Source organism: Epinephelus lanceolatus, chromosome 17, assembly GCF_041903045.1.
Source record: "Epinephelus lanceolatus isolate andai-2023 chromosome 17, ASM4190304v1, whole genome shotgun sequence".
NCBI lineage: Eukaryota > Metazoa > Chordata > Actinopteri > Perciformes > Serranidae > Epinephelus > Epinephelus lanceolatus.
In genome coordinates, this window is record NC_135750.1 from 37340768 (window position 1) to 37364877 (window position 24110).

General features: G+C 41.2%; 1 protein-coding gene across 1 annotated transcript in view; it reads left to right on the plus strand.

Moving 5' to 3' along the window:
- Nucleotides 1-9120: 9120 nt before the first annotated feature.
- The window catches only part of ttc27 (tetratricopeptide repeat domain 27), a 122425-nt gene continuing 107435 nt past the window's right edge, over nucleotides 9121-24110 (plus strand). Inside the window, exons 1-2 of the mRNA XM_033612370.2 lie at nucleotides 9121-9419; nucleotides 23086-23269. Coding sequence (XP_033468261.2) covers nucleotides 9329-9419; nucleotides 23086-23269 — 275 coding nt within the window. The 5' untranslated portion in view covers nucleotides 9121-9328. The remainder of the gene's footprint in view (nucleotides 9420-23085; nucleotides 23270-24110) is intronic.

Below are 24110 nucleotides of genomic sequence, written 5' to 3' on the forward strand. Positions count from 1 at the left end.
ACAAAAGCCAAAAATGGTGTGTGCCAAAAATATTTGACAGTTTCTACAATCAGGCTTCCACCTCACCATCTGCGTCGCCAATTTCACGTCTCCAAAATGTTAATAAGAATGGGTCAAAGTTTCTTCCATCAAGTCTGTTTTTATAGATCAAGACTTTTGTGTGTAAAGTGGTGTATGCTTCGTTCAGGCCTCGTTTTGTGTGTACGCAATGTTCATAAATGACCCCTGGTGCAGACAGAACAACCTTAACACTTTGAAGACAGTGGAGATGTTTGTGGATTTTAGGAAGAACAAAGTCCCACCCTCCTCCATCATACTATGTGACCTCCCAGTGGACACTGTGGAGTCCTTTCAATTTCTGGACTCTATCATCACAGAGGACCTCAAGGTGGAGCTAAATATCAGCTCCCTCATCAAAAAGGCACAGACGATGACTTCTGCGTCCTGCAGCAGCTGAATCTGTCACAGACAATGATGGTGCATCTCTACACTGTCATCATCAAGTCCATTCTCAACCCCTCCATCATCATCTGGTATGCTGCTGCCACTGCCAAGACAAGGGCAGACTGCAGCATATCATTCGCTCCGCTGAAGAGATGATTGGCAATCTTCCATCCCTCTAGGGCCTGCACGCCTCCAAGACCCTGAGTTGGGCAGGAAAGACTGTGGTCAACCCCTCCTGTATGTCATAAATGATCTGTTCTTGTCTCTAAATTTAGGAAATAACACAGTTCTAATTTGTATAGACCTCTTGGCTGCCTTCAACACAGTGGATCACTCCATCCTCTTGGACTGCCTTAAGAATAATGTTGGTATTCAGGGACTGGCCCTATAATGGTTTGCCTCCTACCTACCAAACTGGTCTGCCTCTCTTTCAATCGACAATATGTCTTCTCCCTCTGCACCTATCTCCTGTGGCGTACCACAAGGCTCTATATCAGGCCCCATTTTATTTTCCTTGTATATGCTTCCCTTGGGGTCAATTTTTGAAAAATATGATATTGCTTACCATTTTTACGCTGACAACACTCAGTTACAACTCCTCCTCAAACCTTGCAATCCATGCAGTGTCAGTGTCCTCTTAAATTCCATCGAGGATGTAAAATCCTCACTGGCAAATAGCTGTCTTCAACTTAAATCAGGATAAAACAGATGTTTTCATCTTTGGCCCAGCTGTCAAGCCTGCTTCCACAATCAATGCTCTCGGGTCTCTATTATTAAACATAACATCACATGAAAAATCTTGAACTGCCCATCCTCTATTCCACCTCCAGACCCCTCAGATCTGGTGACCAATCACTGCTCTCCATTTCATGCACCTAGTTAAAAAGTCAAGGTAACTGAGCATTTTCAGTTGTTGGTCCTAAACTGTGGAATAGTCTCCCACTTACAGTTAGGTCTTGCCCCATTATTGATACATTTAAAACCTGTCTTAAGACCCATGTATTTTCTTTAGCCTTTTAATTATCATTAGGATGCCATTATTGCAGCAGATTCTTTTACCTGCCATACAGGCTATCTACTCAGCTCACTCAGAGGCCGTTTACATGTACACGGTGATTTTGATAAACGGAGACATCTTCCTTCGTTTGTGCCCTTCGTTCACACGCAAACGGAGATTTCTCCCCTGAAAACGAGTCTTTCTAAAAACTCCAGCCAGAGTGGAGATTTTGGGAAACTCTGTTTGCGCGTTTACATGTAAACTGGGATAAACGGAGATAAATGGAGTTATAGGCAGCTGACGTCACAGTATGCGTCAGAACTGTGTCAAAAGTGCGACCTATGTTGCTATGGTGACAATGGATACATGGAAGGCTTGAGCTTCTCGTTACACTGCCACCTACAGGTTTGGCATGCTCTTGTGTATATATACATGGGTAAGTGTAAACGAAGATCTTTTTGAAAACGGAGACGGTGAAATGTCCGTTTATGAAAATAGCCGGCGACGTGTAAACGGCCTCTGAGTTACACTGTGATGATTATGTGTTCCCTTTATTTTTTTGAGCAGTAAGTTAAAACCATCAGTCTGATGCACATAGAAGTGTGTTATTATTATGTAGCTGCTACTTTCGAATAACTGCAGGGATTTAATGAACTGATGGAGACGCTTCTCACAAAATATGAAACAGCTGTGGACAACAGATACTTTAAGAATCACTCATATTGATTTATAAATAAAAGCATTCATATTAAGCAATGTTCCTGCTTGAAACTTTATTTTTTTGATGCCGATTTAATGCGCTGGTTGGAGACGTTACTGCTGTGAATTTGCAGCAATAATTTAGTTTCCTCTTGTTGATTAAACAAAGAAAATAGCAGCAAAGTGACCTTGCATAAAAAATAGACAAACATGTAAGAGGCTAACTACCAGTAATCTGTGGGGTATGGAGAAGAGTCACATTAGATTTCTGATAGGGGCCACATACGATATGTTGCCAACCCCCCAGAACCTAAAACTCTGGGTAAATGAAGACCCATCTTGTCCCTTATGTTCAAGTACGGCAACTTTAAGGCACATTTTGTCAGGCTGTAAAGTTAGTTTGTTGCAAGGCCGGTATACGTGGCGACATAACCAGGTGTTAAAAAAGCTTAGCTGCAGGCATTGAAGATAGACGAAGACAGGTGAATTCAGGAGGGTCTAGGACAAAGAGTGTTGTAATTCAGTTTGTCCATGAGGGGGAGAAACAAACAGTTGGTAAGGTGGTAAGGAGGTAAGGAGGTAAGGAGGCAAGGCAGTTTAGAAGGTGCTTGTGATTGGGAAATGCAGGTAGATTTAGATGGAAAACTTGCTGTTCCCCAGGAAATAGTCTGTATCAGTCTGAGGCCTGATATAGTTTTATGTCCATGAGCAGACAGATAGTTTATTTCATAGAGCTCACAGTTCCCTGGGAAAACTCAGTGGAGGAAGCCTATGAAAGGAAAAAGCTTAGGTATGCAGACTTAGGAGCAGAAGCTGACCAGTGAGGATGGAAAGTTAGGGTTCGTCCAGTGGAAGTGGGGTGTAGGGGATTTGTAGCTAGATCGGCTATCTCACTCCTGGGGGAGTTGAGAGTGAGAGGACAGAGTTTGAGGAACACAGCGAAGGAGCTGTCAGATGAGGCAGTTAGATCCAGTCAGTGGATTTGGATTAGGAGAAATAATGTTAGTTGGGGGGCCAAATAAAGGTAGTGAGGGAGTAGGGGGAGGCAGAGGATCCCGCCTAATCCGGCCGGGGGGAGGACATCTAAACAGACGTTCCTCCCCTACTCTGCTTTCCCCGCCCATTTTCCCTCTCCCAATAGGCAGATATCCAGGAAGAGGAAGCTTATGTAAGGTGTGGGTGTGGCCTGTTTGAGTCACTTTGGGACCAAGCGGCCATCTTAGGTGAGCTTATTTGTTTGTAAATTACAGTTTCTTTGTCCCTTTTTTTCCCGCCTCTCTTAATTATTAACCATATATTTGAAATACCACGCTTGTAGGGAAATGTAAGATAGGGTTTGTTAAAAGTGGCATGCTGTTTTGGCTGCGGTAGCAGTGGTAAGGAAAAGAGGGTTGTTGTGTTGAGGAGCAGTGAGAGCTGGCATTAGGGGAGTGTCTCTGGGACGCCAGAGATCACGGTCTAGCCTCCTGACGGTGTTGTGGGACCAACTAGACAAAACACAGATGAAGGGAGGTTCCCACCTGATGACCCCAAAGACATGTTAGTTATCATTGCTCACTGATCTACATAGGTAAGCTGTGCCATAGGCTATTTTCACTGGGTGCTGATCCCTTTTCTGGAGCGCAAGTTTCTTGTGTTTATTTCAAACTGCTGCCAATACTTAATTTAAAATTGCATTATTCATTAGGAGTGCAAAAAAATTGTTCTTTTTTCTTCTTTTTTTTTGTAACAACAGACTTTATACTTAAGTCAGTTCACTCACATTACTTAGTGTTGACTCATTAAAAGAAAAAAAATATGTAATTTTTTAAAACCCATATAATGTTCATATAATATCCCGAATAATTATGTTTTATTTTCTAACATTAATAATTTAAAAATGATTCCTACAGTAACTTAGGATATTTCTCTGTCATCAGTTATACCTTGTTACTGTTTTACATTTGTCATATCGTAACATATGTTCTGTTTATAACGATCTTGCGTAATATCATCCATGTCACGAGTAAGTTCAGAGGAGGACCCAAATGCAGACCAACATACAGTTTGAGTCTTTAACAAAAGATCAAAAACATCCGATACAGGCAGGCAACTCAAAATCCAAATGGAAGCAGAACAAAAACTAAACGCAGGTGAGCGAGCGTCTGGCCCCACCCATAGATGCCTATAAATGGCCAGTGAAACGCCCTGAATTAATATTCATTAACAAGAAACAGTACGAAGAAGAGCACGGCAAATGTAGCATTAAACAGTAAAAAACGAAACTTGACACAATGTGAAGTTGAAGTTCTTGTTGGGGAGGTTGATAACAGAGACAATGTTGTTTGGGGGACTTGGTATGGGCATTACTAAGGCTAAAACTGCAGCGGAGTGGCAGCTGGTGGCAGATGCTGTAAATGCTGCCACCTCAGACTGTTTCAGAAGTCAAGAAGAAGTGGTCTGAGACAGAAAACCGAGGGATGTTTCCAGCTGACTGTCACAGTTTTAGTGACGGTAAGAATTAAGAACTCTAAATGAGATATACAGTTGCCATAGCTGTTTGGCTCAAATGCCTTGGGACAGAGGTCAGGGTCGGGGCATTAAGTGGTAGTGGCACGTTTTTCAGCTGTGCCACATTGTGCAGCACAGCACCGGCACTGCTTGGTTCCTGCGGGTGCTTCTTTGTAACGCTGGGCCAGACGCAGCGCAGAGATCCAGCATCACCGGCTCTTAAGTCACTCATCATTGTTGGCCAGTAGGTCAGCTGAATATCCCCTGCTTCTGGAGTCTCCCATCCACCACATCCTCTAACAGTGCCAAATAAGCCAGTGTGCATCTTTACATGCTATGATTGCTGGTTTTTATACCCACCCATCAGCTGATTGCATGTGGAAAGGAATTCCCTGATTGTAACTGAGGGGCAACTTCAAACACATGAGATAAATATTAATACACGTTATTTGTTTACACTTTTTGTAACAGTGACACAGTGCTTTACAATGACATTTACACATTTAACACACAGCGAAAAGCCATAAAACAAACACATTATAAAACACAGTATATTGGCTCATATAGGATAACAGTGGCACTCTGCACTCCTGTGGAACTGTTGAACTGAACTGTTCACATCATTATTTCACAGACCAAAGTTCCTCAGATTATCTAATAATTATAGAATATACCCGAGGAGTTCTTTTTAAACAAAGATATCAGTTTGTATTTAGTCTCCTAACTCGTGTTTTCTGTATGTGTACATACCAGGGCCTGTCAGTCAAAGACATGTTTTTTCACTTATTCATTTTTATCAGTTTTGCAAGTGCGCTCTTCATATATAAAACGTAAGGGGTCATATCTGTCTTTATTTTACACAATGATGTCAAATTCACATTTCTTCCTTTTCATCTTTCTACTGTACCACGAGGGTCGATGTTTCTCATGTCAGTTTTTGTGCATACACGTGGGTCAGAGCTTCCGTGGAAGATTACACATTTTCCCGTCAAGTTTGATTTTTATAAATCCCAAAGTTTGAGTGGAAAGTGCCGTACAGCGCTTTCTGTATGTACGCCACGTTTATAAATGAGGCCCCAGATGCTGTCAAGAACAGTAAGATTTCAGCTTATAGCTCTGTGGAAATCAGTATGACAATTAAGATGACTTTTCCTCCCTGTTGCTGTGGGCACCCATTATACTTTATAATGGTATAGCCTGTGTGCAAAACAAAAGTTATGTTCTATGGAAAGACAATTTCAACTGGCTCTGTAGGATTCCTCTGAGCAGTCACAGCAAAAACGTGTATTAGTTTGACTGACCACAGTTTTTAAGAGCAATGTGTAATACTCAATAAAGAAGACATCTTGCATATGATATACACACATTCATTATGTTGCCAAAATACAGACTGGAGGAGTTGAGGAAAGAACAACCAATCTTCTAATTGGTGGATGACCTGCTCTACCTCCTGAGCCACAGATAAGAGCATCTGAAGTGCAGTCTTTGTAGATCCAAATCAGACTTGCTCATCTGTGTGTTGTTGCACCACTTTTGGGCGGCGGATCCTTTCTCTATTGTATTCTACACACCACTGGTGGCCTCTGTGATGCTGCATTAGTTTTGAAAGGGATATCTGAGAAACAGCTCAGAGTAGTTCTGCTTTATTGAGGCTTTGGCACCAACACCACCAACCAGGTTATCAATTACATGTCAAAGCACTAAATGACATTACAGAGAGTGAATAATACACTGGGTGAAAATAGGTAAGAATATGAGTGATGTTCAAAAAAAAAAACTTTTCTGCATGTTTCTGTGTGGATTTTTTGTATATTAACACTGGACTGTTTTCAGTCAGGGGACAGGTCTGCTCTGCTTCAGCGAACTGATATGATGCTGATTTACATAAGAATTTGTGTAACATGGAGTTTGAACCATGAATATAAATTACAGATTGCCTGGAAAACATTTTAATATGTTACTCCACAAAGCAATTGGAGACTGCAATCAAACTGTGATATGGGTCTGATAACATTGTAATAAATCGGCCTCAGATCGAACAGGATGTGACTGTCTCTGTGGTTTTTTGTACAGACTGAAGGCTGCTGGAAACTGTCAGACATGACCATGGCTTTTTGTCACTGCCCCCTGCTGCAGCCGCCTGATTTTGTCCACCTTTCAGGGGAGGCGCAGTTCATCTCAAACAAGCCTATTGTCTCCTCATAATGTTGGAGCACCAGCTACACTGTCATGTCTTTACCCCAAAAAGAGAAATCAGGGTTCCAAAAAAAAAAAGAAAGACAGAAAGAAAATAAGGCAAAAGAAAGCAATATGACTTTGTAAAAAATAAAAAAAAATCAGTGTGAGAGACACTGATGAAGAGAGGAGGAGAATGCAGGGACTACTCATGCATAGGGCCTGGAATTTGGTGCTAAGTACCTGAGTTTCAAGTCCAGCCTTGAGCAGGGTTGTGACATTATACTCCTCTGAAGGTCCAGACAGGGCCGGCCAGTGGCATAGGTAGTATAGGCGAATGCTAAGAACGCCTTCATCTATACTAATACTATTAGGCTATTATAATAATATTATTATAATTATTATTATTGTTAATTTTGAATATATTTTTATTGAAGTTTTGCCATAGTTACAGGGCAACACATTGAACAACTGCCACACCCTCCCCCCTCCCACAACCTGTAACAATAGAAAAGAAGATGTAAAAGTGATAACAGAAATAGAAATGCAATAAACGAATAAATATATGTATAAAAACAAACTAACAATACAAAAGCTATACAAAACAATAAATTAATCAAAATGTGTGACCTTTGTGTGGGATGTCCTCTCTTGAATAAACCTCTGAGAGCTGGTCTGGGTTGTCACAGTTCAGGTTTAGTTTATCTGCAGTCAAAACAGAACAATAGAGCAAAATCATCATCGCTTGTGGACACAGTACGTGCTCTCTCTCAATGCAGATGATCAGTTTCTCTTTTATGGAATTTCTGCTTATTCAGATTTTAAAATTTTTCACGTTTACATTTATTAAAAAAATATATACAATAAACAAAAATAAAATGTTAACACACAAATATACAATAGATTTCATAAACTGGACTGCCACCCTTTTTTTTAGTTTGTTTTACATGTTTTAACAATTAAATAACCTCAACTGGCATTTTTCCAACATTGCCACACTCCATAAAATATATAACAACAACACTATAAAACATTTTGGTACACACACATACCTGCAGTCAAAACAATGGACGATAGAGCAAAATCATTATTGCTTGTGGACACAGCAGGTGCTCTCTCTGAAAAGATACTTTTAGCTAGCGATGCCCGAGGAATAATTTTTACCAACAATAAAACACATGGAAACCTACAGCTGACTTAATAAAAATATGGCAAAATCAACATTAGACCAGTAATATCAAACAAAATACAGTCAGCTTAAGTTTTAGGTGCTTTTAGAAGTTAGTTAATATTACTTTGTCCACAGACATTCATGCAGATCATCCATTTCTTTGAAGTGCTACCCATAATCCTTTGCTACTACTGCTGACTGCAGGTAACAGCAGATGACGCTGTTGTCCCAGTTAGCGGAATTAAACCATAAATTTTAACATGAACATTTTTTAACTATGTTACACATGCGCTAAAATCATCGTTCAATGGTAAAGGTAGCAGAAAAGTGCACCCTTATCGTACCATTAGCATTGCTCATATTTATTATTATTTTGCAGTGTCATATTTTATTGTTTATTCTTCTGAACAAGTTAATTTGTCATTTTTTAAATTGATAAACAATTTATATGATTGTTGTGTCACATGTACAACTTGTTACTGAACACAAATTAGCACATATCTTTATCTTAGTTTTTATTGTTAGATGGGTTGTTTATTTGTATTTTGACTGTTGAGCTGCAGCAAACATGGGGTGGGGTGGGGGGCTTGCCTAGGGCACCAAATGTGCTAGGGACGTCCCTGGATTCACATGTATTGTCCTTAATGTTTGAATACTTTTTTTTTTTTTTTTTTTTTAAATTCTGTCAAATCATATACTTTTCTCATGGATTTCTTTATAAAGCACTCAGCTACATCATACATCTGTTAGTTAGATATTATTTTAAATTTAGCAATAAAATTTTCTTCCTTGTATGTTGGTAAAAAATGTATATGGTTTCATAATGTCATATTTGTTGGTTGGGACAGGCAGATACATCAACCATCAGTACAGTAACATGCTGGTAAATAGAGCCAGCAGTAACTGCAGTGAACAGGCGTTAAGGTGGGAAATGCAACATCGCGTCCACATCTTTGAAACTAGGCTACCTAACGTTCAGCAGATTGGAGGAGCCTGACAGAAAGCCCTTTCTGGTAGAAATCCATTCATTTTAACCCAAAGCGTGATCTTCTTCCTAAAGTAACTGAGAAGAGGCTTTCTGACAGAAAGTCCCGAAGACAAACTCCTCCCAACAGCCATCATCCCTGTGTAGTCTTCATTTGATTAGTTCTCCCACAATGCAATGCGCATCTGTCATGGCTGCTCACTGATGCCGCTTGCACCACATGGGTGGAATTAAACATTTTATCTCTGACTGAGGAACACCGACTAGGCTCATTCATAAAGCGATTAATCACCGTTTTTGATCTCCGTCAGTCCGGACTGAAGACAGACGCTTCCCCGTCACTGTAACAGGGAGCAGAGGCGTTACAATGCCGCTGGACGTAGAGATCCCCGTCCTCCGAGGCTTTTTAACACCCAGCGAAGCAGCGGAATGGAAGCAGAGTATTTTCAGTACTTCAGGTGAGACCTCGGGCTGTGTTTTATTATTCCACCACGTAGCTGTTAACACTTCGGCGAGCAGATTCCGTTATGCGATGAGCGCTTTAAAAATGGCTACAATGGCAGACTGTGGTCGCTTAAAGAAAGTGACATTTCATGTTAAACGCAGCAGCGTGAGGCTTTTACCCGGTGATGGTTTAGCCTTTGCTAGTAATAACAGCGTTTTAACGTAATGCCCGCAGCTCCGCTCCAGCTAAAAGAAATTCACATGAGTTGAATCACTGCTAAGCGAGCTGTTAGCAACGATACGAGCCACTCTCGCGTGTCCGAACGTCATGCCAGACCCCATTAAATTTTCGGCAATATTAATTGGCCTCACGCGTGGGCAACCAGATCCGTATCACTAAGTAAGACAACTTGTGATTTTAACATTAGCAAGCGCCAGCTGTAGTTCGTCTAATTTTCTCAATCTCAAAATAACACTAAGGTGGGGGTTAGAGTGAAATTCAGATGGAGCTTTAGCTAACGGAGGTTAAGCCTGAGAACTAGCCGCATGTCAAATCCGTTGTTATATCGCTTTGCATAGCTTTGTGCTGACAACCGAAGTAGCTGGATTTATATTGACAGACTTTACTACCAGAGTCTGACGTGACATCTTTATTCCCAACACTTGCACAGTGTCGAGCGGCGTCCCGCTCACATCTGTCAGCAGCTGCACTGAGCCGGAGCTCACCGGCACGGCTGGCAGGAGGTCCCCACAGCGGGAGTCCACACTGCGTTATACAATGAGCTGTCAAACCACGCTCTCTGTCTCAGGTGTCTCCTGTTTGCATAGCGTGTGTCTTCTGTCAGTCAACTGACGCCGGGCTGTCAGCTTTGATTACCCGTAGTCTCACTGTGTACCTTCTCCCAAACCGAACCGTTAGCAACTCAGTGGTTTAAACTTTGGCGCAATTTTATAGGCTATTCTAATTCTATAGGCTTGGGTGGTATCTATTTTTTTCACACCATTTCAACGGGATGTATGATATATGATGGTATTTGTGATTTAGAATCATGTAAGGGTGAGCTAATGGTGATGGAAGTCAATGCAACATGCGTGATATTATCTGGCCTACAGTTGTGTGTTTCTGATATGCAGTTAACCTGCTTAGACAGGTCTTACTGGGTTTAATTACTCATGGTCCACAAAATAATGAAAAAAAAGAACTAAGTGCCCTTCTTGCTTGGGGCAGGTTATATTTTGTTGTCAGTTGGTTTAAGAGGGAGGTACAGCTGAGTGTCATCTGCATAACAGTGAAAATAAACACCATGTCAACGGACGACATCACCAAGGGGGAGCTTGTATAATGAAAACAGGATAGGACCAAGGATTGACCCTTGAGGCACACTGTACTTGACATGGGAAATGGATGACATGACATTCTTAATGGACACACAAAACTTGCTGTCTGACAAGTATGAAGCGAACCAGTTTAGGGCAGTACCAGATACACCCACCCAGTGCCTCAGTCTATCTAAAAGAATGCCATGATCAATTGTGTCAAAGGCTACACTCAAATCCAGCAGCACAAGAATTGAGCACATGCCCGCTATATATGGAGAAGGCAAACCAGAGATACTGGATGAAGGGAGATCCCCAACTGTAGGCTTATCCAATGTTAAGAAAACGGTTACTCTTCCTGTCTCCTAAGTGGGCGTGGTTAGCTGTCCCTCCAATCAGAGCCTGTTCTCCCTCAACCCCCCTCCCCACCACCGTGTTGAACAGAGGCTCTGTGGATGTCTGTGTATGCAGATCGAGAAGCAGGTGGAATGAAAATACATTCTTCCTATTATTGCAGCCTATTGCTGCACAAAGCTTGGGCATTTTTTATTTATTACTAGCGGTAAATAACTGTAAACTAACTGATTTTACCGCCTGTTTATCAAGATCACGAGATCTCGCGAGAACTTGTTTTCTGAGATGGACAGGGCTCAAATAAAGTTAACTTTCTCTTGATCTGTGCGGATGAAAAATGCAGCTTTAGTGTCAGAATGTTGGTAAGATGTGTGGCTTGTGGAAAATGAACCCAATATTTACTTTAGAATTGAATTGAAAGAATTGACCATAAATTGTGATCACGTTCATTTTCCTCATTGACGACAATACATTCAGAGCTGCCGCAAGTCTCCTACGGGGGCGTGGCGCTGACGTCACTGAATCAGGAAGTGAGCTGAGTTGGGTATCTCGCTTCATCCAGTATCTCTGGGCAAACCCATCTCTGTCACTCTTTTTTCTTCTTTTGTGAAATAGTATCAATCTATAATAAAACTGTAGGTTTGTTTTACATAAACTATTTAAACTATAAATAAACTCAACTCAACTCAACTCAACTTTATTTATAAAGCGCTTTAAAACAACCACAGCTGAAACAAAGTGCTGTACATAGGAGGTCATAAAACAACAAAACAGTGAGATAATAAAAAGCAGTTAAAACAAAAAACAATAAAAACAACAAACAAATAAAACAGAGCGAGGTCTCATGCTGGGTTAAAAGCCAGTGAGTAAAAGTGGGTTTTAAGGTGGGTTTTAAAAACAGACAGTGAGGAGGCCTGTCTGATGTGCAGAGGTAGATTATTCCACATTTTTGGAGCAGCAACGGAGAATGCATGGTCTCCTCTAAGCGTTCGCTTAGACCTCGGTACCTCAAGGAGCAGCTGATCAGCTGACCTGAGGCACCGGGCAGGGGCGTAGGGGTGAAGAAGCTCAGAGAGGTAGGGCGGGGTGAGGCCATTTAAAGATTTAAAAACAAATAAAAGGATCTTAAAATGAACTCTAAAGTGCACAGGCAGCCAGTGGAGGGAGGCCAGGATGGGTGTAATGTGCTCTCTCATTCGTACTCCAGTTAGCAGACGAGCTGCAGCATTCTGGACTAACTGGAGACGTGCAAGGGAGGACTGGCTAACTCCAAAATAAAGTGCATTACAGTAATCCAGCCGAGATGTAATGAAGGCATGGATTACTGCTTCAAAGTGCTGATGTGCAAGAAAAGGCTTCACCTTCGCAAGCTGCCTGAGGTGAAAGAAACTCGACTTTACAACTGCACTAATTTGACGGTCCAATTTAAAATCACTGTCCATCTTAAAACCCAAGTTAGTAACAGTAGACTTTGCATAAACTGCCAAAGGACCCAGATCAACAGGGGAGGAAACACCGCTGGGGCCAAACACCATCACCTCTGTTTTTTTCTCATTAAAATTTAAAAAGTTTAGGGCCATCCAGGCTTTGATATCTTCAAGACATGACAGCAGGGGTTTGAGGGAAAAGGCATGGCTTTTACTCAGGGGGACATATATCTGGCTGTCATCAGCATAGCAATGAAAAGCAACACCATGCTTTCTGAGGATAGACCCTAGGGGAAGCATATACAGGGAGAAAAGCAGGGGTCCTAAAATTGAACCCTGTGGGACCCCATATAAAAGCGGAACGGAGGAGGATTCACACGCACCAAGACCAACACATATAGTCCTGTCGGCTAAGTAGGACCTGAACCAGTCCAGGGCGCTACCACCAATGCCCACTAGCTGCTGCAGACGTTTTAACAAAATGTTGTGGTCTACAGTGTCAAAGGCAGCCGTCAAGTCGAGCAGGACAAGAACAACATAGTTGCCACTATCATTTGCCGTTAAAATGTCATTAAAAACTTTTAAAAGGGCAGTTTCCAGTAAAAGGAATACTACATTTTTTTTATTTGGTATTTTTGTGATAATAGCTGTTTTGATACGGAATCTGTTACTGGGGCCCAACTTAACTACTGTACGCCACTGGCACTACTGTGTCTAACTTAATAGTCACACATGCACACACGCTCTTTTCTTCAACCATACATTCGCTAGGCAGTACACACACAATCTGGCACCGAAATGACGCACTGAAATTTGCATTGTAATTGGGTTCAGTAGGTACCGGTTGTATAAGAACCGGTGCCATATTGGCACTATGTCATATTGTCATTTTCAGTGCCCAACCCTGTTTCTTGCTGGAGGACCTGATTGCCTCGACATATACTGACACATTAGTGGGCTGGTTGGTGATGATATGCAGAAGATGGTGGTGGACTGGCAGTTGAATAAAATCATGTGGCTAATAAACTGTTTTTCTTTACTGGAAGAAGTTTTCTCGTGATAAAGTTATTTGTGACAATACTCGTGGCATAGAAAGAGGGGTGTCAATACATTTCATAGTATTGAAAATCATACTGTTGGGATCTCTAAACACCTTAATACCGTAATACTGCCCAAGCCTAGCTGAACAGTCCAGTTTGACCGCAGACCCGTTCAAAGACAGCATCTCATAAAACTCTAATTTATTGTTCTTGAATTAGAAATGGGCCAGTCACTATCTAACAATAATTTGATGAAAGATCTGTCAGGTGTCCTTCTGTAAAACTTAATTTTAATTTTAAGTTTTTACAGAGTTTCAAGTGATATTTTGAAATAGAAATAGACCGTAGTTCTTCGTCCCTCCAACTATGTTACTGCTGCATCGAATGACTGTGCCTGATGTCAAACTTCTCTTAACAGGGACACACAATCAGGGACACAGCCTCTGATTGGTCTTCAGGTCAGGAACACAGCCAGTTATTGGTTGACAGACTTAAAGGCATCGTGAACCACGGCTAGTGGATGCCTGAAATAAGAATGAATAAATAACCACAGAAGATATTTAGCATCAGATTTACAATTTTGGATATGACAAATTTAGATCATGGTTGCATTACAAAGCTTCTGATAGGGATATGCTTGTATGTTGGAACAGCTGGACAGCTAACATTAGCTGTTGGGCAAAAAAGTAAGGCTCTTCCATTCAGCATTCCAGAGGTATGAAACGCTAGTAATGTAATGTTGTGTAGGACATTTTTGACTTCAAGAGTTAACTTCTATGTCATATCTTTCTTATCAGTCTTGGTCGATGCCTGGTGGTGAGACAGCCTTGTACTTGCAGCTCAGCTGGAAGGACTTCAGTGATATAGTGTGCAGTTTATTTTCAGAAAACCTTACATTCTGCACTTTTATTTTTCATTTGACCGATCGGATAACTGCATGAGGCATTCAACCTCCTCTATCACAAAGTTTAATTGCAACAGGAGTTGTGATCTCCACAGGTGCATTGCTCTCTGCCATCTCAGATATTGTTGAAGTTGGAAAGATACACACATTCACTAAGCTTTGATGCTAATAATAAATTAGAGAGCAGTGTTGAAAACATTCAGCTTGAGCTTTTCATTTCAGTCAGTGCTCAGAGTCATTTTCAGTGGTTAAAATGACAAACGTTGCCAGTGGTACGTCATACCAGCTGTCACTAATTCATGTTAATTTTCTCAGTACCTTGACGACAAGCCTAAATTAAACTTGGCTGATGTTGGTCTTTGTGGTCTCAGCACGTTGCTGCCGGTACTTGTCAAAGACAGTTTGTGAGGGAGGAACGTCCACTCTGTGACTCCACTGTAAAAGCACAAATGGACTGAGTGTTTCTTCAGTTCCAATCTTCTTTCTAGATCGCATCATGTCAATTCTCTCAACCAAGCTCTCATTCACATCATATCAATAATTTAAGCTTGTCAACTTAATATTTTTTGAACCGTGACCATTTGGATCAAGAAACTCATAAAAATACAGTGTGTAACATTAACTAGTCTGCAGCTGTGTTATTTCAATGCGTTACAGGCAATTTATCAACAGTTAAAAATTCTGTATGCGGCATTCAGAACATTAATACAGCAGCAAACCACTATTTGCTGAGTTAAGATCTAGTTGAGTAATGGTGTCCTGAATAAAGGATGAAGTATCACTCCCTATGTGTGGTTTGTGATCTGAGCATCTCTGCTCTTTGAGTTGGTAGTATGTTGGTGCATGTGAGTAGGACCCCCCCCCCCCTTTCCCTTCCTTCGTCTCCATTGCCTGAACCTTAATGAATTATGGACTAATTTGAGGGCTTCTGTCTTGTTTTCCATAATTGCTGCCATTTCATTGGCAGACCTGAAGAGAGGCTGAAATGTCATTAAACATGTGGCCATACCTCAGGCTTTCATTTTCCCCCTCATAAAGCTAGAGCCCTTCTTCCTCCTTGTTCTCCCCCTCCTTCTCACTTTGCGATTATGGCAGCCCCTGGGTTTCATTAGATCAGCTCTGAGATGAAAATCTCCACACCTCCATACAACATTAGTCACACTGCTGTTGCTTATTAAAGCCAAGGATACAGTTAAGGGGATCATGTGACTGACTTGCAGGTGTGCCTAAGTGGGGCAGAAATCTGGCTTCATGTCTGAATGTGAGCATGTGACCTCATCTTTGACACTGATGAGTCTGAAGTTGTGGGTGCACAGCATAGTAAAGTAAAGGTGACTTGTAGAGAGCCTATTGATTAAGAGTGATAAAGCGTCCTGACAGTTGTATGTCAGGTATGTAGGCCTAACACCTGAGCTCCTCAGAGCAAAACCGATTGGTGGTACCTTTGCTCAAATTGCCTTCCAATGCCAACAGAAACAGACAACCCAAACAAGGTGACTGGCAACGTGTACAAAGGTGTGAAAGTAGGCAGAGTTTTAACCTTTCTCTCAAACTCCTGTCTTTCATTCTTTATACAACTACTCCCATCATTTCCTGTGCGTACAGCTGTGTGCAATACCACAAATGCCTTTAATGAGTCTGAAAGTTTGCTTCTCTCATTTGTGCAATTCATGGCATTGACACTACAAAGGCACGTGCTCTTCGCTAAAAAACTGCCGAATGACGTGAATCCAGCAATTTTGAGCTGGCTCTGGGGCTGTTGCTGAAACTACAAATTGTACTAATGCATTTTTGTATTGCTTGCCAACCACGCCGCCACCATGGACACAAAGAGTATTGAAAAACTCCTTTGATTTATATGTGTTTTCACCTATTCCCAATTCACCATCCCACAAGGGGTGAAAGTGCCAGAGTGAAACTGCAGGCTACCTTTCTAAACCACGCTGACTTCACCTGCCCAGGAAACCCTGTAGCAGTGGCAGAGACCATAAATTGTTTGATCACCCATCTCTCACTCATTGCTTGCCTTCACTCCACAGCCTTGTGCATCCGGTGTTTGATGTGTGCATCTTCACAGTTAACGTGAGTCTCAATTTATCAGTTTGGTTACTCTTGATACTATTGCAGGTAGTTTGCTTCTTGTCTGCCTTGTGAATTGTTTGCTCCTGACCATTGATTTACCTGTGATTGACTTTGGCTATTATGGCCTCTTTAGTTGTTTGTATATGGTGTACATGTGCGTTGTGGCAACTTCCAAGTTGAATTGATTGAATAGTGAATATGGAATATCAGCATTAATAGGATTTATTTCATTAGTTTGTTTGATTGTTAGAGATGGATCATTCATGAATGGATCACTCATTGTATCTCTCTATTGTATGTTTATGTCTCTTTTTGATGCAGCACACAGATACCCAGACACAAGAAATAAATAACAAGGAAAAGAAACATTTAATTCAAGTTAAAAAAAAAAAGAAGCTGTGTTGCATCGTAACCTGCCTCCTCCTTGACCTCACTCCATACTATTGATGTCTTCTGACCGAGACTCTGCCTGCTCACCACGCACTCACTCTACCCCAAACCACATCGCCCCCTACAGTTCCTATAAGTATATAAGTCAATCAAGAGAGGGAGCTGCCCCTCTTCTCTCTCAAACTCAGACCAAAGTCCCATTAAATGGTAAAACTATGCAGGTCTTATCAAATATACCAAGGTAGTTTTACGGCATTGTTTATTTCTTGCCTAAACGTCTTCAGAAACATATTTTACTGCCCTGATAAGCTGTAAAAGTGAAATTTTGTAAACAGGAAGTGGGTGACATGCTGTATTCTGTGTAGTGAAAATGGAGGCATACAAAACTGAGATCCATCCTTAAATGTAGGCAGCGCTGATCAATGATCAGCTAATTATGTTACCACATTGCTATTTTATCACCTCAGATGTTTTCAGAAACATATTTTTGTTTATTGCTTGTAATTTGAGATCATTTGTTACCAACCAGCTGCCATTGTGTCAGTAGTAGACTGAATAATTATCCTTCTATTTTCTAAAGAGAAGCATGATTTAAATCTGTACAGTGCACCCAGTCTAATTTTCACTGTCTTTGTGAGCTCATCCATGTGTGTTTTAAATGAAAGCTTGTCATCTCGCCAAATGCCAAAGGTATTAGTAATCTGTAACATGTTCAATGTAGGTGTCATTCAGGGAATGGATGGAATAGGTGACAAGATCACACTTCCTTGACCTTGTGAATAACATGAATTTAGTTTTGGGTTCATTTAAAATCAGTCTAAGATTTTTTTTTAAGGATTTCAGCACGCAGTCAAATGCACACTGAAGGTTTGATACAGCTTCCTCTATCGATAGTGTGCAAGCAGAAAGAATCATGTCATTGCATAAAAATGTGCTTTACAGTTTTCTACAGAAGCACAGATATCATTTGTATACAAAGTGAACAACAGTGGACCTAATATTGAACCTTGTGGTGCACCATCTTTTATTCTTAGAAAAATTTGAATGCACTCCTGCAGCATTTATACACTGGGTTCTATCAGAGAGGTAATCCTGAAACCATTTAAAGGATGCTTCATCAAAACCTGGCAAGGCCAATTTATCCAGAAGTAGTCTGTGATTAACAGCATTAAAACCTTTGACAAGTCTAGAAGTAAGGCTACACAGTGTCTCCTACAATCTACAGCTGAAACCATCAATAACCATCACCAGCTTTACTGTTCTGGTTCTGTTGTCAATATTTTCTCTCCACCTCTGAAACACTTTGCCAATATTGCCGTGTTTTATTTTGTTTGTTGTCAGAATCTTTATTACTTTCTTTAGACTTTTAGCTTGTCATCCTTTTGGGTTGGTGCAAAAAGCATTTTCTCCATTGGCTATAATTGGAAAAGAGACGTCTGTAAAACTATTGATGGGACACATCGAATTGCAAACAAGGTCAATGACTATTTCCATTATGATTTTTTTTCATCCATGGAGGTTTTATATTTGTAAAACAAAAACAGAACCAAACTTTACCCTAGCTTTAACAATGTCAAATCATAGTCAGTTGTAGAATAACCAAAGAATTCACTCGAGGAGCTTTATTTTGCTTTTGCCTGTTCAATTTCAGAAAACAGCAGCTGATCTAGTTTGTTACGTGAAGTCCAGCACTAGCCCTCATCCTCCCAGCCAGCAGGAAATTGCTTGAATTCCCTCAGTAGCAAAAGAGATTGCGTAGTTTTAGCATTTGAGGCATGCAGAGTTGTCGGGAGATTGGCTGAATACTGTTCTCTTGGATGTAGAGATTTTTTTGAAGAGGGAAGACAATCATGGAAGAGGGTTGAAGCTGACATTGCTTCTTTTGTCAGTACTCACCGTATTTTGTGTGAGGACTGGCATGGAGACAACTTGGAGTGTTTTCTCTCGTTAGCCTGGCTTCATCATGCAGCTCAGAGCAGCAGCTCCTTCCCTTTTCTCTCTCTGTTCTCTCCACTGGGGGAACACAAAGCAATCAATGCTAATGAGCCAAGCCAGTCTCCCTCCACAAATAAAAAGCTAATGAAAGGCTGAGAGATGTTGAACCATGCACACCACAGTTATTTCTGGTTGGGAAGCAGCGGCCCAGCAGCCGCCCTCTGTCCTTTCATAAATCAACATTTTTCCCCATCTCACCATCAGCCTCCTTGGCTGGCCCTCCTCAACATACACCAAGTGTGCGACAGTGTGGGATACTCAGCTAGCCAAATGTTCACATGCTGTACGCCTTATCTTCAGGGAAGGCTTCAATATGCTCATTGATTTAATGAGAATATGGAGTTAGATTAAAAATTGCTGCAAAACAATATCAGACAAGGATTGTTAAATTGGCTAGAGCTTGGGGGCGGAGCACAGAGCTCGGTTTTCTTCAACCGTGCCTGCCAGTGTCTGTCAGGAGGCTGCATGGGAAATTAGACAAATTATATAAACACAGCAGTTTTCTCAGTGCTCTCAATTAAAATCAAACACCACTGTTGTCCACTTGGACTTCATAATTGTTTTGACACACACCCTTGTCCCCCTTCAAATCAGTACAAAGCTTTATTGTATAATAAACAATGTAATTTGATATGAAGTCCCGGAGGACGCAATCAAACAAGACTAAAGGTGTAATTACATATTGGATGTTTTCTTTGGCTTTAATTAAGTTGTAGTTTTGATTTCACATTGCACTATTGCAAACAAATCCAGCTTTATACACAAACTGAATGTGATTGTAGTTCCTTCATTTTAGGAACTGACAGGATTGCATTTCACTGAAACTGTATCTTATATGACTTGATTTGACTGATTGATTGATTTATTAATTGATTGATGTGGCAAGATTCAGGAAAGTTTGGCTTGCCTTTCCTTGATTTTAAATGAATGAATATAAAAATGAATATACTGAATCCTTTTCACCTCAATGTTAAAGGGAAATTTCGGTTTATTTCAACCTGTCTCCTATCGTCCTAAATTTGTTTCAAGTGACTAGTGACATAAAAATAATAGTTAGCATGTTAGCTGTTAGCCTAGATACAGTCGGGGCGCATAGTAGTGTCAGACCTGTTAAAACGTAAGTGAACGGGCAACCTTCAAGCGCAAAGTTAGTCCACTAAACAAGCTTTTTTTTCCACAGAGACCGCCTCATATCGTTAGGATAAATGTCAGAGAACATATAGAAAACGACATGTAAACGTGTTGTCTTACCTTACCGGTGTGGTGCCATGTTTGTTTACCATCTAGCTCTGCTTTCCAAAGCGCGGCCGAAATATCGCGAGAACAAGCAGCGACAGCTGGAAGGCAGAACCGGACAGTAGCCTGAAAAGTTGATTCATTTATTTTATGAAAGATTTATAGAATAATGGCTGACTTTTTGCCAGACTTCGACTTTGTGGAGGAGGAATTTGATTTTGCAGAGTTTGATGGCCGCCTTTATTTATTTGAGCCAGAATACACTGACGAAGAGCTACGTGAAATTGAAGAACGGAGGAGGAGAGAGAGAGAGAGGCACAACAGATAGAGGACGAGAGAGGAGGAATGGCTGCTGCAAGGCTGCGTAGCTCTGGAGATTGGTGGTGTACCTGTGAATGCTGTGCCCCAGTGCCCACAGAAAAGGAATGCCTCTGTGGCAAGGAATGGGACCGGTTGCAGCCTTATTTTCAAGGTCTGGATGTGACCGAGGACGAGACACCTCCACCTGGAGTAGTATCCAGCTGGGCTTTACCTAGAGCTCGCGAGATATATTTCGGCTGTGCTTTGGAAAGCAGAGCTAGATGGTAAACAAACATGGCACCACACCGGTAAGGTAAGACAACGCGTTTACATGTCGTTTTCTATATGTTCTCTGACATTTATCCTAACGATATGAGGCGGTCTTTGTGGAAAAAAACCTTGTTTAGTGGACTAACTGCACTTGAAGGTTGCCCGTTCACTTACGTTTTAACAGGTCTGACGCTACTATGCGCCCTGGCTGTATCTAGGCTAACGGCTAACATGCTAACTATTATTTTTATGTCACTAGTCACTTGAAACAAATTTAGGACGATAGGAGACAGGTTGAAATAAACCGAAATTTCCCTTTAACTATGCTAACTGATGAAATTATCATCATTGGCTGTAGAAATCCAAGATAGCATCAAATAACATTGAAGAACTGCACAGACCATCAGCAGTTGTCAATATATTCTGATACTGTACATATATCACCAAGGACAATCTTAGTTTTCATATTTTTTCTGTGTAAAATTGCTGCAGTGAACATGACTGCTGACATCATGGTATCTGCAACACACTCTGCCTTCTCCAGTTACCTCACCACCACATATCTTCACCTCCTGCACATATGGATTGTGTAAATGCAACCTGGTCTCTGTAATCTTCGTATAAACAACATAACTTTTCACTTTGAAATTAACATGCAATGTTTAACAAAGCCCACAACAAAACTTCAGTAAATAAATAAATTAATTGTGATTACATATCAGACTTGCATTTTCAAGTAATATCAGAGAGTAGGGGGGTACCACTAGTTGTTGCAATCATTTTGGCGAGGTGTGAAGCAGTCTGATTGTTCTAAACTAGGGATGCACAATATTGGATTATTATTGCAAATATCGGATATGGTGATATATAACAACTATGTGGCCGATAACCGATAGTGATTTATCCAGTTTTTTTCCCCACCTAATTTTAGTGATCATCAAGTCTCTTCTTTAGTGGAACTAATATCATATTATGCGTGCATACTTTTATCGTGATGGCCCACCAGCAGATGGAGACATGAAATAGAACATTTTTCTATATATATGTTATTCATTCACTGTGCAAAATAAGAAAAAGCCTGTTGGCCGATTTGGACAGTTCATTTAAAGCCAGTATTGGCCGATACCGATGACATGCTGCTATTGTTGTGCATCCCTACTGCAAACAAAAATGCTGTGGTGACATTCTGTTTTTGCCATGATTCACTGTAAAGACTCGCTGATGAAAAGGCTCATTTCTGTGCATCAACATTCATGAGGTGCTTTGCATTGACCATTTATGGTTGAATGTGGGCATGTAGAGGGCGGGATATGAGGCTGATCCACATGAGCTCATTTCCAGGTAGAGTTTGAATTGACTAATCTAACTATTCATTTTTCGATTAGTTTAACAATTATTTTTTCGATTATCGATTATTTTTCCATTATTTGATTAATGAGGCAATTTAAACAATATCAATACCAAATTCACCCCAGCCCTAAATGTAATGCTCTGCAGGGAAATCTTGGGTTCTGGCCTTCATATGGATGTCCCCTGACACGCTCCACCCACCCAAACACTGTTGTAGACTTAGAACAACCCCCTCATGGCAACGGCACTCCCAGAATGCAGTGAACCCCAGCAGGACTAAGGGCCATTCCACACTGCAAAAAATTAGGAATGGCCCGAAGATCCCGACAGAGCTCAAAGCGTCAGCCTAGCTGCCAAATTTTCCAGATCCCAATTTGATCATCATCTGTGGGACGCACCGCACCCCACTTTACAACCCCACAGGACTCAAAGAATTCCGTGCCAATGTCCTGGTGCCAGACAACACAGAACAACCCTTGAAGTCCTGTGTCCATACCTCAACAGGCCAGAGCCAAGTCTGATCCAAGAAGGCCTGACCCTGGATCAGACTTGGCTCTTGGGTACTGTTATGTCTCGAAGCTGCTCGATCGAATTGGGATCTGGGGAATTTGGAGCCCAAGTCAACCCCGAGCTCTTTGTCACATTCCTTGGGCCATTCCTAAACAGTTTTTGCAGTGTGGCATAGTGCATTGTTCTGCTGGGGGGCAACTGCCATTGGGGAGTGCCATTGCCATTGAAGGGGTGCTCTGTCATCAGCAGTGTTTGGGTGGGTGGTGCGTGTCAAGTGGCATTCACATGAATGCCAGGACCCAAGGTTTCCCAGCAAAACATTGCACGGTAACAAGATGATCAGTGATATTCACTTCACCTGTCAGTGGTTTTAATATTTTGGCTCATCGGTGTATGTTGCCATTGTGTGTAATCACATTATTTACATGTGGTCTCCATGAATATAACCAAATGAATAAGGGCATGCTTCATGTGACCTCACACTAATAAAGATTTTTTCTTCCAGAGGCGGGCTCTCTGCTGGAGTCCTTGATGGAGGGGGACTTCGAGGCGGTCCTGCTGAGCCCCCAGGTGTTAGATCTGCTCACTGGAGATGGCAGCTGCAGCGAGGGGGAGGACATCGAGGCCCACCTGGAGAAACGAGTCCTGCTTTACCTTACTTCTGGCACCAAGGACGACCAGAACAACAGGTAATACAGCAGGAAAGGACACCAGCCATCAAATCAACTGGACGATTTCCCAAATACAGTATGTTTTAACTGTGGTAGCTGGTAGGGGTGGGAATCACCACAGGCTCCACGATACGATATTATCAGGATACTTGGGTCACGATACAATATTATTGTGATTTTAAAGGTGCTGCAATATGCTGAGTATTGCTATACAACATATTATATTTTGCAGTTTACTACCTTTTTCAATCGTAAATTATGTCCTCGAAGGAAAATTTTGTCAACATGCATATTATCTAATAAGAGAAAGTTTTCAGTCTGTTCATCTCACTTAAGTCATTTTATTTGCAGCAAAATGTATGTAGTGGAGTGAAAAAGCAATTGATTATACTTACTAGTAAGCTAGCTAAAATTTAATTTGTATTTGTAATATTAATAATTTATAAAAAAAAAACAACAACAAAACAAATGATACTTGACACTGTGTGACAATATGATATTGCCACACAAAAATATCACAACACTATGCTGTTTAGATTTTTTTCCCCACCCCTAGTAGCTGGTAGACAGTACATTTGTAAATGTGTACTCCTGTAACCGTCAAAGGTTTAAGCTATATACATGCATGTAAGTATCCAACAATCCAGGTGCACATCTGTATCTATTTGACGTGGGCTATGGAGCCTCCTTACACTTTTATTTTCGTGTGTGTGTGTGTGCGCCTTTGTGTCATTCTGGGTCCCCTCTTTAAAGGGGACCCAGAGATTTTTGCAGCTCCTTAAATGCAGCACAGCCGGCATTCTTGATGAGTTCTTTCTTCTTTCAGTAGCAGTATGTGGAGTTTCAGTTGCAGGGTGGT